Source organism: Saccopteryx leptura, chromosome 1 (assembly GCF_036850995.1).
Source record: "Saccopteryx leptura isolate mSacLep1 chromosome 1, mSacLep1_pri_phased_curated, whole genome shotgun sequence".
NCBI lineage: Eukaryota > Metazoa > Chordata > Mammalia > Chiroptera > Emballonuridae > Saccopteryx > Saccopteryx leptura.
The window spans coordinates 228,736,238-228,750,162 of record NC_089503.1 but is presented as its reverse complement, the minus strand read 5'-3'; the positions used below and the strand labels follow the sequence as shown (position 1 = coordinate 228,750,162).

Below are 13,925 nucleotides of genomic sequence, written 5' to 3'. Positions count from 1 at the left end.
AAAAAGAAAATGGTAACACAAGCTCTGACTTTGTTAGCTCCATGGTGGAGAGACTTTTTCTTGTCCCCCGCTGAAGTTTTAGATAGAGGTCCTCTGTTTCAGTGCTTCAGGGAATGCCTAATCCACTGCACTATCCTGAGCCAATAAGTAGCTGACAAAAGCAATCTCATTTTGAAGACTTTTGTACCTAAAGTAAAAGAGAGAGTAGTACAGGCCGCAGCACATAATGAGCAGCATGCTCTCAGCAATCACAGTTGAATTGGGCAGTACACTTCCCTAGTACTGCACTGCCCAGGATGTCTGCCTTCCCCAGGAAATCTCTCCACTCACGTGTTAGAGAGTTTTATAATCCCAAAATAGTCATTGTCAGATATAGTAGAATATTTTGTTTCTATCTAGGTCTTATCCCCTCCCCCAAATGACTTCATTAAGTATCAACATCAGCCCCTATATTTTAGGGTTTCAGGGGCTGGCAAAGAATTATGAAACTATGTAATAGTATATAGCATTTTAAAACTGATGGCTGTTTTGGACTTATGTGATGACACCTTCTTGTGCCTCAAGAATATAAAGCTTTCCTTCTGTGAACATATTCAATATCCTCTCAATGGGAAAGAAGTCGTACCTGGTGCATACTAAATGCTCAGTAAACACGTGAATAACTACAACAAATAAAAGACTTAACAAGCTTTGGAAGAAATAAATATGTTGCTGTCTCTGCCTCAGAATAAAATAGATCTCTCAAACAAAAATGTCCTTTCACAAATCATCTCCTTTGTTAAGGAAATATTTGCTCAGAAAAATGTGTTTTGTTATCTCACAGTTAGCCAGACTTAGGCGTGGTCCGTGTTGGGGACACCCCTCCAGAACTGTCACATCCAGGCTTCTCCATGACATAGGATTTCCCGTGAATAGAGCTCATTGCTCATTGGCCCTGTGAGTTTCTACGATCTTATATTCTTTAAAGCTCTATTAAAATAGACTTTAAGAATTTGTTTTTTAAGTTTGGAATGGAATGGTTTTTGCCTAAAACCCTTTTTTGTTTTATGCCATCGTCTTTTTGTAGTAAGTTAAAGGGTGGTTCCAAAATACTAATCACACCCCTGCCACCCAAATCATTGGAAATGCCTGCTTCAGGCAGATGTCAAGTCTGAGGAGTCAACATGACTCCAGTGCTTAAAATGAAACATTACCTTATTATAAAAAGTAATGTTTTTCCTGAAATATCTAGAATATTTTATTAAATCAGTATTTCTTCGTGACCATACCATACTGAACTAAGACATAGGCAAATCTGTGGATCTCCATAGTCGTTTTGAACAAACCTGTGTTTAGCACTTAGTCTGTCCTAGCCCTCTACTAGATATTATATGCTATTAAAAAAAAACATAGGGCATAGTGTCAGTCCACAAATACTTCATAATTTGATTAGAGAGCCAAGTTTATTTATGGAGACTGTATAATATGATAGCAATATTTCCATCAGTGTAATAACAATTTATAATGATACTTTGTATATAACTTCTATAAATCATGTATTTCCAAAATTAGACAGTGGAGAACCTAAGCTGAACTCTTCGTCCTGATGCCACTTTGACACTACAGGGTATTTTTTTTACTTCTGCCAGTCATAGAGCTTGAGATAGATGGGCGATTTCTGCATAATTGCTTGTGATTTATATTTTGAAGCATGCTTTAGTTATGATTCCATTTGTGTGCTTGTCAGAAATATTGCTTTCAACCAAGATTAATAATGATTTATTTGTTTTTTAAGGGGCTGCAGTCTTACGGTGATTTCCGGAATACTCTACGTTTGTGCCAATCATTTATATCAAGGACCACAGCAAAAGAAATGATAGTATATATGCAGGGGCAAGCCAATTTAGTGAGAATAAAAAGTTATTTTACTTTACCAAGGAGCTCAATACCTATTTTTCTACTTAAGGATATAAAAAGAATGTGATTATACTACATATTGGTACATACATTTGATTCTACTTTTTCATTTTAAGCGGTGAGTTAGAAAGGCACCGAAGACTAATAGCAATACAGAGTGTTTGAGTATTTTGATGTGATCTCTGACATACAAATATAATCAACATTAGTCAGCATTCATTTCAGCTCCTTAGATCTTAACACATGGTTTCCAGCTTTACACTACGATTTGGAGATTATTTTCTGGTTAGATGATCTCTGGGAAAATACGTATTCTTCTCCTCTTAAAAAAAAAAAAAAGCTAAAGTTCAGCACATAGTACTTTAAAATCAAGAAAAAGGTCAAAGCATAGCCTATTTAGTCAGAGGATATTACTTTTTAAGCACAGAGTGGTACTTTGAAAGTCCGATATTATGCTCCCTAATAATCTGTTTTCAGTGATAGAATTCATTTCTGAGGTATAAATTCAGCACTATGTGCAATAGCCTTGTGGAGGCTCAAAGGAGATGAAAAGTATCTATAGCAGAGATCCTATAATTATGTTGAAACATGGCTTGCATCCATGACATGATAAAAAAAAATGAGGTCATGGATAACGAAGTTCTAAATTAGAAGGTGCAGAAAACTGATGTGATCTATGTATACAGATAAAGGAGAAGTTTGGAGGGCAAAAGTGATGGGGGAAAGATTGATGAAAAGGCTGGGATTTTTACTTAATTTTAAATGAGTAGATAGACTGAATAGATACCATAGTTGCTTTATTTTATATTCAGCTCCACAAACAGTAGTCAAACCTTTTATTAACTTCTTTTTTCTTTTAGAATTTAGACAAATACTGTTTGTATTTTTATTTTTTTAATTAAAGGATGACAACTAATAAAAGTAGAATAGCAAAGGATCAATTAAAAGAGAGAAACAAGAGTAAAAAAATAAAATTAAACCAGAGATGAATCTAAAAACTGGATCAAACTTGGGCCTGGTCCATTGGCTCAGTGGTTGAGTATCGGCCCAATGTGTGAATATCCTGGGTTCAATTTCCGGCCAGGGAACATAGGAGAAGCATCCATCTGCTTTTCTACCCCTCCCCCTTTCCCCTCTCCTCTCTCTCTCTCTCTCTCTCTCTCTCTCTCTCTCTCTCTCTCTCTACTATCTCTTCCCCTCCTGCGGCCATGGTTAAATTGGAGCAAGTTGGCCCCAAGCACTGAGGATGGCTCCATGGCTTCCACCTCAGATGCTGAAATAACTTGGTTGATGAACAACAAAGCAATGCCTCAAATGGGCAGAGCATCACTCCCTAGTGGGCTTGCTGGGTGAGTCCCAGTGGGTGCATGTTGGAGTCTGTTTCTACCTTCCTTTTTCTCACTGAATTAAAAAAAAAAGAAAAAAGAACAAAGAACTGGACCACACTTGTATACTTGATAGAAATCAACCATAAATCTTGTTCTAAGATTTCATGTAGCCACAAGAGAAACCTGATCAGTTCCACAATTTTGTGAACACAAGATAAAAACAACTATTTGTTCAGGAGTACAGTTATTCTTGGTACTGGGACATAATAAAAATGTCCTCAACAATTTTTTTATATAAATAAAGTTCTCAGGGACCTTTCCTATGACAACTCAAATATGATCTGAAAGGAACACACTTTATTAAAAAATAATTCTAGGGGGACATAATTTTTTATTTTATTTAACAAACTCATAAGTAATACATGCTCTGATAGACACTGTTCTAAGCACATTACAATAATAACTCATCTGCAGCAATGTAACTGGTTGAACTCCATTATTATTCTTATTTAATAATTGAAAAAACTTAAGACAGTAAGAGATTAGGTAATTTACCCAAGTCTCAAAGTTAGCAAGTAGTGGACTGAGGGTTACTACCCAGATGGTTTGTGCTTTTACTTGTAATTTTATGCGCTGTTTGCAGTACATGGATGGATGTGTTATTCTTATATGATCCAGAAGTAGGATTTAATATGTTTGAAGAACTCTTTGATCTTCAAATTTTTCTCCCTACATATGGCTGTTTATCCTAGTCAAATTTTAGTTGAGAGAAACATTGAGTCCAATGTGGCCTTGCCAGCCAGAACCTGTAGTATACTCTTTTTTATGGCCAAAGTACCATCTGCTTGCATGGTCAGTAAAGCTAGGGTTTCTCAGATACTGGCCAACATTATGTGTTATTAAATTTCTCATGTAAACAATTGAATAAAACTCTGGGGTAACCTCCTAAATATTATTCTGTGTAGATGTCATCTGCAACAGAAATACTGGTCTCCAGAATTGATCAATAGACCATAGACCTTAGCAGTCCCCCCAATTTTTCACACACCCCCTTCCACTATAGTCTACTGGAAATTTGCTACAATTGCTGTAGCCATTAGTGAAATTACAATAAGTCTGAATACCTATTCTTAAAAAGGAGATATTAACATTGTAGTCACATGGTGCTTCTTGTTTCTTGTTTAGCCTTCCAAGATAATCATAAAAAGGAGCCTTTTATATTTGATTATAGTAACTAATTTGCTACTTAATATATTCGGGTTTTAAATATGTTCATTAAAATTCTATAGAAAAAGCATGTAGAAAACTAGGGTGATAAAATATAATTAATGGTTCTTTTATGTTTAAGGTTAAATTTGATGAGTTTGTTTTATTTTAGAACTCTATATTTGAAATGATACACTTAAGAGTTTTATATTCTGTATTTTCAGATTTAGACTATGTTTTTGCACACGCCAGTGACATCTTTCTTACAAGTACAGTCTACTTTCTGGCTTACTGTATAAGCATGAAAAATAATCCTAAACTATATCCTGAAGCAGTCTTGCCAGGTAAGAATATTTACTACAGAAAATCTTACTCTGGAAAGTTTCATTCTCTACTCACTTAAGTAATCATCTTCTGGAAAGCAAGCCATTTTGTGTGTGTGTGTGTATTTTCATTCCCTTAATTGCTTTGGCCCAATTGACCACCAAATATGAAAGATTTAAAAACCATGAAACTGAATATAAAATGCTAGTCATTATTAAAGAAACTAAAACTAGAACAATGACTCTAAGACCATTTCCTATGCCAAAACATCCAGTGTATTACCCATCAGACTTTATCTTTTCTTCTTTATGGTCTAAGGATTCTTATTAAAAGCCAGTTCTATGGCTTTTTAAAATTATTTTATTTATTTTTATTTATTTATTTATTTATTTATTTATTTATTTATTTATTTTAATGAGAGGAGCGAGGCAAAGAGACGAACTCCTGCATGCACCCTGACCAGGATCCACCCAGCAAGCCCACTAGCGGGCGATGCTCTGCCCATTCGGGGCCATTGCTCTGTTGCTCAGAAACTGAGCTTTTTCAGTGCATAAGGAGAGGCCCTGGAGTCATCCTCAGCACCTGAGGCCAACTTTGCTTAAACCAACTGAGCCATGGCTGAGGGAGGGGAAGAGAGAGAAGAGGGAGAGAATGAAGGGGATGGAGAAGCAGATGGGCATTTCTCCTGTGTGCCCTGATCAGGAATTTAACCCAGGACATCTACATGCTGGGTCAACGCTCTACTACTGAGTTAAAAGGCCAAGGCATTATTTATTTTTTTAAGTATCAACGAATAGGAATCTGTAGACACTTGGGAAAGCACACATTTTTTTCCCCAAAAAGTAAATAAAAATAGTTTTAGAGCTCAAAAGGTATATGTTAAATGCACATGCTTTTGAATTTAATTCAGTAGGCATGATGGAAAAAGTATATATATATATATATGATTTCTCACTAATTTATGATTTTGCTACAATTAAATTTGGAATAAAAGTCCACAAGTAAAATTTTCATAGAACAAATACGGCATATGTCACACTCATTTCTGAGTGCCAGATTGAAGCCAAACTGTGCCTCTATAACCACTATACCATTATAGAAAATGGTAAACTATTGAAGTCTTAATTAAATTATCATGAAATTTTTAGCTGGTATATTTATACAAATTCTAGGAGTTTTTTTTCCCTTGGCTATAAACATCATTCTGAATTTCTCATATTTGATGTTAGTGCTTTAGAGTCAATGGTGTTTGCAGAGCATGTTCAGGTCCAGTGTCTTCCCTCGGCCCCTCTCCACTACCCAGTCTTCGCTCAGGGACTACTTTGGGTACTTTATTCATGTCAATAAAGTGAAAGGATTCATAATTATGCCCACAGCAGTCAAGAGAAATCAGTTGGTTTTCAAAATGATCATAAAAGCATACCTCAAAAGTTCATGTTGGCCAATAACGTTGATAGGAATGCACTGATGTGTGTTTTAGTAATAATGCCTAATCTAGAGTGAGAATTTTCAAGAGAGGAACATGACTCGTTACCTGTGTGGTCTCTGTGTGTGTTTCAGGATTTCTGTCAGGAGTACTTTGGGCAATAGCTACCTGCTGTTGGTTCATAGCTAATCACTCTCTCAGCGCTGTGGCCAGTTTCCCAATGTCACTGCTGTAAGTAGCTGAAGTTTTGTTTTCCAAATTTTTGTTTTTCAAATGTCAATCTAATTTTTCTGAAGCATTCTTAGTGAATCACTGAAGACTCTTATGGAATTTGATTTTTTTAAGAGGACAATTAGTATAAAAGATTCATGCAATCTTTGGTCATTTTACCTATTGCCGTTTTGAATACTTACTATTTATAACAATATCTGTCTCCATATAACAATTTTTAAATATAAAATGCTTTTGCATATATTATCACACTTGAATCACATGGCAGTCTTGTGAGATAGAAAGTACTTATTACTCCTCTTCTTACTTGGAACTTCAATATTTTTAAAGAAAGCTTTTAGAAAAGTGCTAAATCAAAGTATTGTCTCTGGATAACGCCATTTATTGTAGCATACATAATACAATTTGCTTCATCTGACTTTTATCTTTTTTTTTTTTGTGCTAGAGAGAGGGACAGACAGACAGGAAGGGAGAGAGATGAGAAGCATCAATTCTTAGTTGCAGCTTCTTGGTTGTTCATTGATTGCTTTCTCATATGTGCCTTGACCAGGGGGCTCCAGCAGACCAAGTGACCCCTTGCTCAAATCAGCAACCTTGGGCTTCAAGCCAGCAACCTTTGGGATCAAGACGGCAACCGTGGGGTCATGTCTTGAATCTCATGCTCAAGCTGGTGACCCCACACTGAAGCTGTTGAGCCCACACTCAAGCCGGTGACCTCAGTGTTTGAACCCGGGTCTTTTGCATCCCAGTCTGATGCTTTATCCATTGCACCACCACCTGGTCAGGCACATTTTGACATTCTTAATCTCTGCTGGGAAAAATGTTATCAAAACCAAACATGTTATAAGGATTTTTTTTAGGGTTAAGTCCTCATCATTAGAATAGACTTATCTTTCCATAAAGGGCTTTGTTTCTCAACATTTTGGGGATGTTTAATGCGAGAAGTGACCATATAACACAGGGAGATAGAATAGGCAATGGTATATAAAGCTTACCAGTTAAATGCTTAAAAATAAATTTGCATAGAACAGCATACTATGATATTATCCTTAACTAAGGATGCTTTAAACAGATTTTATCATATGGGACCTTTTACAAGGGAGACTGAACAACAATAAATAATATTCTTTACAAACTTTTATAGTCGACAGAGAAATGTTTTTGCAACAACTATTTCTTGTATAATAAATTATGGTAAAGATGTAGTGTAAAACATGAAAGCCGAATTCAGTGACACAAACTGCTGAGGTAGTTAGGGTGTGGGCAGAGGGTCAGTGGAGTGGCACTGAGGCATTTGGAGATGTGCCTGTCGACAGGATTGTTCTTGAACCCCTGTGACAGAAGCACAGTCACCCCACCAGGCAGTGTAGCTTCCTCTGGTGCTGGAGGATTATTACCTGGAAAGGACACATACTGCTGAGAGATGAAGTAATAGGTCCTTATTGCCACTAGGTTCTCGCTTGGTTTTTACTTTTGTTACTCTATTTAAGACCACCTTATCCACATGCAGAAAACATTCAGGCCTTGTCCTCAAGGCTCCTACATTCTTTTCGATTTTATTTGCTGAGCAGAGTAGATTATTTTTGAATTTTAACTTTTTCTAATGGAAAATTTCAAATATACCCATCAATCAGCTTCAATAATTATATAGTCATTCCTATTTTATCAAAAAAGTACATTTTTCCTAATCTCAGCAGCTCTGTATTTTCTATATACATATATTTCCATTTTTATGTATCTGTTGGTGACTAGACTATGAGTATCTTGAAAATCAATGAAGTAATAAGCAAAAAAGAAGAAGGAGGAGGAAGAGGAGGGAAGGAAGGAAGGGAAAGAGAGAGGGAGGGAGGGAGGGAGGGAGGGAGGGAGGAAGGAAGGAAGGAAGGAAGGAAGGAAGGAAGGAAGGAAGGAAGGAAGGAAGGAAGGAAGGAAGGAAGGAAGGAAGGGATACCCACATATCTTGAGGAAAGGCTTGTTACCTCTGCTCTAAGTCCTCCCTATAAGTCTAAAAGCTGAATTCAACCTTACCCAGAAGGTTCAGGTTCTCAGGATGGCTCAAGCTCATTTTGTTTTTAAGGACTGATTTACAAATGTAATTTGTATGAATTTACAAAAGGAAACTATACAATCTCAATCGCCAAAATAGTTATGGCTCTTACCCAGGATGCCTTTCCTATTAGTTTGCCTTTGCCTGAATCAGAGTCTGTGCACACTTTCACTTATGTTTGCATTTAGCAAAGCACCCACTTCCTACAACCACATTACTTGTCACAATAAACTTTGGGTGCTGTCTGAGCAAATATTTAGAAAAGCATTAGCCAAAAAGTCACAAAGGTCAATGATACCTTTTGGTATTATCTTCCACCATGTACTGTGAAGGGAAATTACTTTTCTGATTAAAGAGGGTAAAATTCTTAAGCAAACGGCATGATGATATTCGTATTATATCCCCTCTTCTGTTGCTTTCTTCCGTCCTGTCCACACTCAGTATAGAACTGCCTCAAGCACCCAGATGCTTCTTGTTTAGTTTGGATTTTGAGGTTTAGGACCTATGTCATTGATATCAGGGAGTTCTTTGACCTAATTTTCTGGCTCTTTTGATGTAGGCTTTTCCAGATGCTGACAGAGAATACTGTATTTTTATTGCTTCGCTCACACGCCAGGAGTGGAGTCAGACACTGTTGACCCAGTCACGTAGACTTGGAGGAGTGCAGGAGGGGAAAAGCATGTTGAAATTGTTTATTTGAAACTACCAGAGTTTGTGCAGCTTGAAATGGAATCATATAAATGCTAATGCAATACATCTTCTCTACAAAAACCATGCTGAATTCAAATGCCTATTTTTTCCCTTCCCGGCTAAAAAAATAATAGACTTTAAGAGCTTAAGTTTTTAAATTGCACAATCATCCTTTTATTCCCATCGCCTTTCTTCTCATTTCCTTTATATTATTGTATTCATGTCCTTGTCTCCTGTTCACAAACCCATTGTTTATTTTTCCTTCCATGGTTTTTCTCTGTTACATAATGCTATCTTTACTTTTTATTAGACTTTAATGTTAGATGAAGTAGTATCAGTTTTTTTAAAAATTTAAAATACATGTTGCTTCCATATGTACATATTTGTCAGGTCTAAAAGAACATACCAAAATTTCTTCAGTTATAAGATTAGCTCATGCCAGAGAAAGTTATAAATTTCTTCATACACTTTCTCCAATTAATGTTATTTCTAGTCCCATAAGGAACTAGTTCACTAGAAAAAAAATAAAACTAGTTTTTTATTAAAATAGTTTATTATAAATAGATCACATTAAAGAAAAGCATTCTATGGCACAAATTTGTATAATATCATTATGATAAAAATGAAAACCATAAACAAAAATTTAAAATTCTTTTTTTTTTACCCAATGTTACTTAATTTAACTTAATGTTGAGTTAAGGCTAAGATTGTTTTCTTGACAATATTGTTATATCACTTTTACAATAAAGAAGTTATTTGATTAAAGTGTCAGGTTAGCTCTCCAATTTACCATGCGAGTACAGTCACAGAAAAATAACCAATTTAATTGAATTTCTCATTTTTTTTAAGGGTCCAGGATTTATAGCTGCACTGTGGGATGTCTTCATGTTTAAGGAAATACAGGTATGACCTGACCAGGTGGTGGCACAGTGGATAGAGCGCCGACTGGGATGCTGAGGACCCAGGTTCGAAACCCCGAGGTCGCCAGCTTGAGCGCGGGCTCATCTGGTTTGAGCAAAAGCTCACCAGCTTGGACCCAAGGTCGCTGGCTCGAGCAAGGGGTTACTCAGTCTGCTGAAGGCCCGTGGTCAAGGCACATATGAGAAAGCAATCAATGAACAACTAAGGTGTTGCAATGAAAAACTGATGATTGATGCTTCTCATCTCTCCGTTCCTGTCTGTCTGTCCTTATCTATCCCTCTCTCTGACTCTCTTTCTGTCTCTGGAAAAAAAAAAGGAAATACAGGTATGTACAAGAAAGGGAAGAGTTCTAAAATGTGTAGATTTATGTATGAAAAGTATTTAATACTATATTTGTGTTGTTTTCTGAAAACTGCATGTAACTTTTAAAGCTAGTACAAAAACACATGAATAGAGTTGACAGGTCAGATGTTCAAGATGATTTTAATCCCTAACTTGGAAAGAAAATACTAAAAATATGATAATTACTATAGAGCATGTTTCTCTCTACCCCAAACCCCAGTGGAAAAATGCTTTAGTTGACTTTATATTTCCGTAAGAGATTTGGTTACATAATCCAATAAAATATGATAGAGGGAAATTTAATTTTGTGTAAAATATGGTAGATTAACAAATAAAAGATTTTTTTAATCTCAAAGATTAAAGTATTCCTGAGGCCAATGAAATATGGAAATAGATATTTCTACGGCTTCCTCTGCTTCCCAAAGAACTCCATCTCAAACCAACCACTTTACAGGAAAACAGTACAGTAATAAGTGACTCCTCCTTCCTCCCTCCCAAGTGTAATTGATGGTGACTTAGACACTATCCCAAGGCATCATAGACATAATAGTTCTGTCTTAATACGCAGCTGTAATAGCAAATAATTCCTGGTTCTAAGAAGATCTGATGTTATTAATCTCTGGGAACCATGAAATGAACTGTCCCTGGTGAATCCTTAAAATGATTATTCCATTTTTAGATTTAAGAAATCATTTCATTAATTCTAAGTGAAATGTTTTGATTTAGAGAGCCATAATTTGATAACAAGTAAGATTCTCAGATGAAATGAATGTGTTTTAAAGATATTTGGACCATGATCTTAATTTTTTTAACTACACAAGACAACTTAGGACATTTATAGACTCATAAGTTACTTTTATGCATATGTTTCTCATTTATTTTAGTTAGGGTTGCTTTCCACAAAAATAATTTTATGCCCATAACACGCTGTAAATCTCTTTGCAAATATTTCATCTGTCTCACAAAGGATAATGATTTCCATTTCAGAATTATTACTTGTAGGGAATCACCCATCTAACCTTAAACCCTCTATGACTTGGATTGGACAACTTTAGTTAAAAGCCCTGAGTGAATGTCTCTTGGATGCAAACACCAAGAAACTGTGAGAGTGGGTGACCTTTGTGCAGACACAAAGGAATGCATGCGAACTGGCTTTAGAAAATTAGCCTAGAGGTTCTAGATTGCCCCTTCCTTTGTGCTTGTTAATAAGCAAAAGATAAATAAGGTACTGACCTAAAGTAGCCCTTTCTCCATGTTAGCAAAATGGCCATTAGTCATTCTTTCCCCTTATCACCTGGCCTCCCTCTCTTGTAATCCTATTATCTCTGTTAAGGGAGAAGAAAGTTCAGGAGGTCTTCTTTGCCTCCCTTGGCAGGCCTCCCCCTCTTCCTCTTGACATGAGTTTGTGTCTAGAGTAAGTTTTTTCCACGTGAAACTAGTAGTTCCCAACGGGGTGGAGTGCTGCAATTACTCAGTATAACATATTGAAGCCTTAAAAATCACGAGTTAGTGATCAGAGCTTATTTGCAATTAAAGTATAAAGAAGTATAAAGTAAGAATAAAGTTATTTTAAGCATTTGAAAATGATTTTGTTCACTACTACATTAATAATGATACTGCATTAAAAGTTCTTATAGATATAAGAACTCCCTTGAGAGAAAGAATCTCTAACCATTAAGCCTAGTGTTAATTTCTCAGAGTGCTCTACAAAGATACTAAAAGACATTCAAAAAGAGGTTTTTTAAAGATATCTTTAAAAAGACAGCTCAGACCAAACAGAGGAGTGTTGGGCAGATAAAACATATTATGCTCACTTTGTTAAAGATGGCGCTGCCCACGAGGAGGCCATTGCCCAGGTGATATTAATGTGTGTCTTTGTGGGCAGTTAGAATCCTTGTAGCCTGGGGCTTGGTTTTGGGATTAAGCCTTTCCCACCCGTTTTGATGTGGGGCGGTACAATCCAATCATGCCTCAGAGAAGTGTCTGTATTAGAGACTTCCCTATTTTGTATATTGGATTAAGAGTTTGGATTTCTACACTATAAAATGGGGACGAAGCAGGAACTTGCGCTCTTGGTTCCTGGGATGATTAGAAGAGAGAGCAGAGCAGAAGGAGGCCACGTGGAGTAGGCCAGGAGAAGCAGCCAAGATGGTGGAGTGCTGAGTGAGATACCAGTTTGTACAGAGTTTGTATCTGGGATAAGGAAGGAGATGGGGAACTGAGGAGAATAAGGCTGGTGAGCTAGAAACCTTTGATTCTAGGAAACTCGGATAAGTCAGTGGCTTTGTGAGCACTGAATGTGACTGGGTTTTGGAGCCTAGTGTGTATTTTTACTTGCCCGCCGGGTGCAAGCTAGGATTAAAGACTATGGCCCATCAGTTTTTGGCTCCGCTGTTTCTTTACCGACTGTCTGAATCCAATGCGAACCTGCAAGAGCCGGGCTGCTGTGATAATGGCCCTAGCCCTGCCTCCTGGCTTTACAAGGAGGAACCATTAGGAATGATAGCCTTGCCTTACCAGGTGGTGGTGTGGTGAATAAAGCGTCCTCCTGGGATGCTGAAGATCCAGGTTCAAAACCCCCAAGGTCACCCACTTGAGTGCAAGCTCATCCAGCTTGAGCACAGGATCACCAGCTTGAGCTCAAGGTTGCCAGCTTTGTGTGGGACCCTAGACATGACCCCATGGTCGCTGGCTTGAAGCCCAAAGTTACTGGCTTGAGCAAGGGGTCACTTACTATGCTGTTGCCCCAGTCAAGGCACATATGAGAACGCAATCAATGAACAACTAAGGTGCCACAACAATGAACTGATGCTTTTCATCTCTCTCCCTTCCTGTCTCTCTCTTTCTCTCTCTCCCTCTCTCTCTCTCTCTCTCAACCAAGTAGGACTTAATTCAGGAATGCAAGAGTAGTTCATACTATGTGTAAAGCCAGTAGCCATGGCCACCATCAGAGCTGCCTGGCCTGTGCAGGTTCGAATTTGATTCGGACAGACGGTAATGAAACAACGAAACCAAGATCTGGTGGGCCCTTACATTTAATCCTAGCTTGCACCTGGCGGGCGAGAAATACACACAGTAGGAAAACACTTCCTTTTCTCTTCGGGGCTAACAAAGCCACTGACTCATCTGAGTTTCCTAGAATTAAAGGTTTCTACCTCACCAGCCTTATTCACCTCTGTTCCCCATCTCCTTCTCTCTGCACAGACTCTGCAAAAACTGTCTTCTCCTTCAGCACTCTGCCATCTTGGCTGCTGCTCCTCTGCAATGATAATTTCAGGAACTGAGAGAGAGAGAGCCCCCAGTCTGCCCCATTTTATAGTGTAGAAATCAAAATCTTTAAGCCAGTATACAAATAAGGAGGTATCTGATACAAAGCCACTTATCTGAGGCATAAATGGAATTACTCATAAGAGTGCACCACCCCACATCATGCAACAGTCAAGGGTGTGGGGAAAAGTTTAGTGTTGAGAAGATTTTAGGATTAAAAGGGTGGGAAAGGCTGTCTTAAAACTAA

General features: G+C 37.4%; 1 protein-coding gene across 1 annotated transcript in view; it reads left to right on the top strand.

Annotated features, from left to right (window-relative positions):
- Positions 1–13,925, top strand: part of TMEM144 (transmembrane protein 144) — a 53,670-nt gene that overhangs the window by 32,123 nt on the left and 7,622 nt on the right. Inside the window, 7 exon segments of the mRNA XM_066360181.1 lie at positions 824–936; positions 1,775–1,810; positions 1,812–1,885; positions 4,655–4,774; positions 6,315–6,411; positions 9,018–9,045; positions 9,998–10,051. Coding sequence (XP_066216278.1) covers positions 824–936; positions 1,775–1,810; positions 1,812–1,885; positions 4,655–4,774; positions 6,315–6,411; positions 9,018–9,045; positions 9,998–10,051 — 522 coding nt within the window.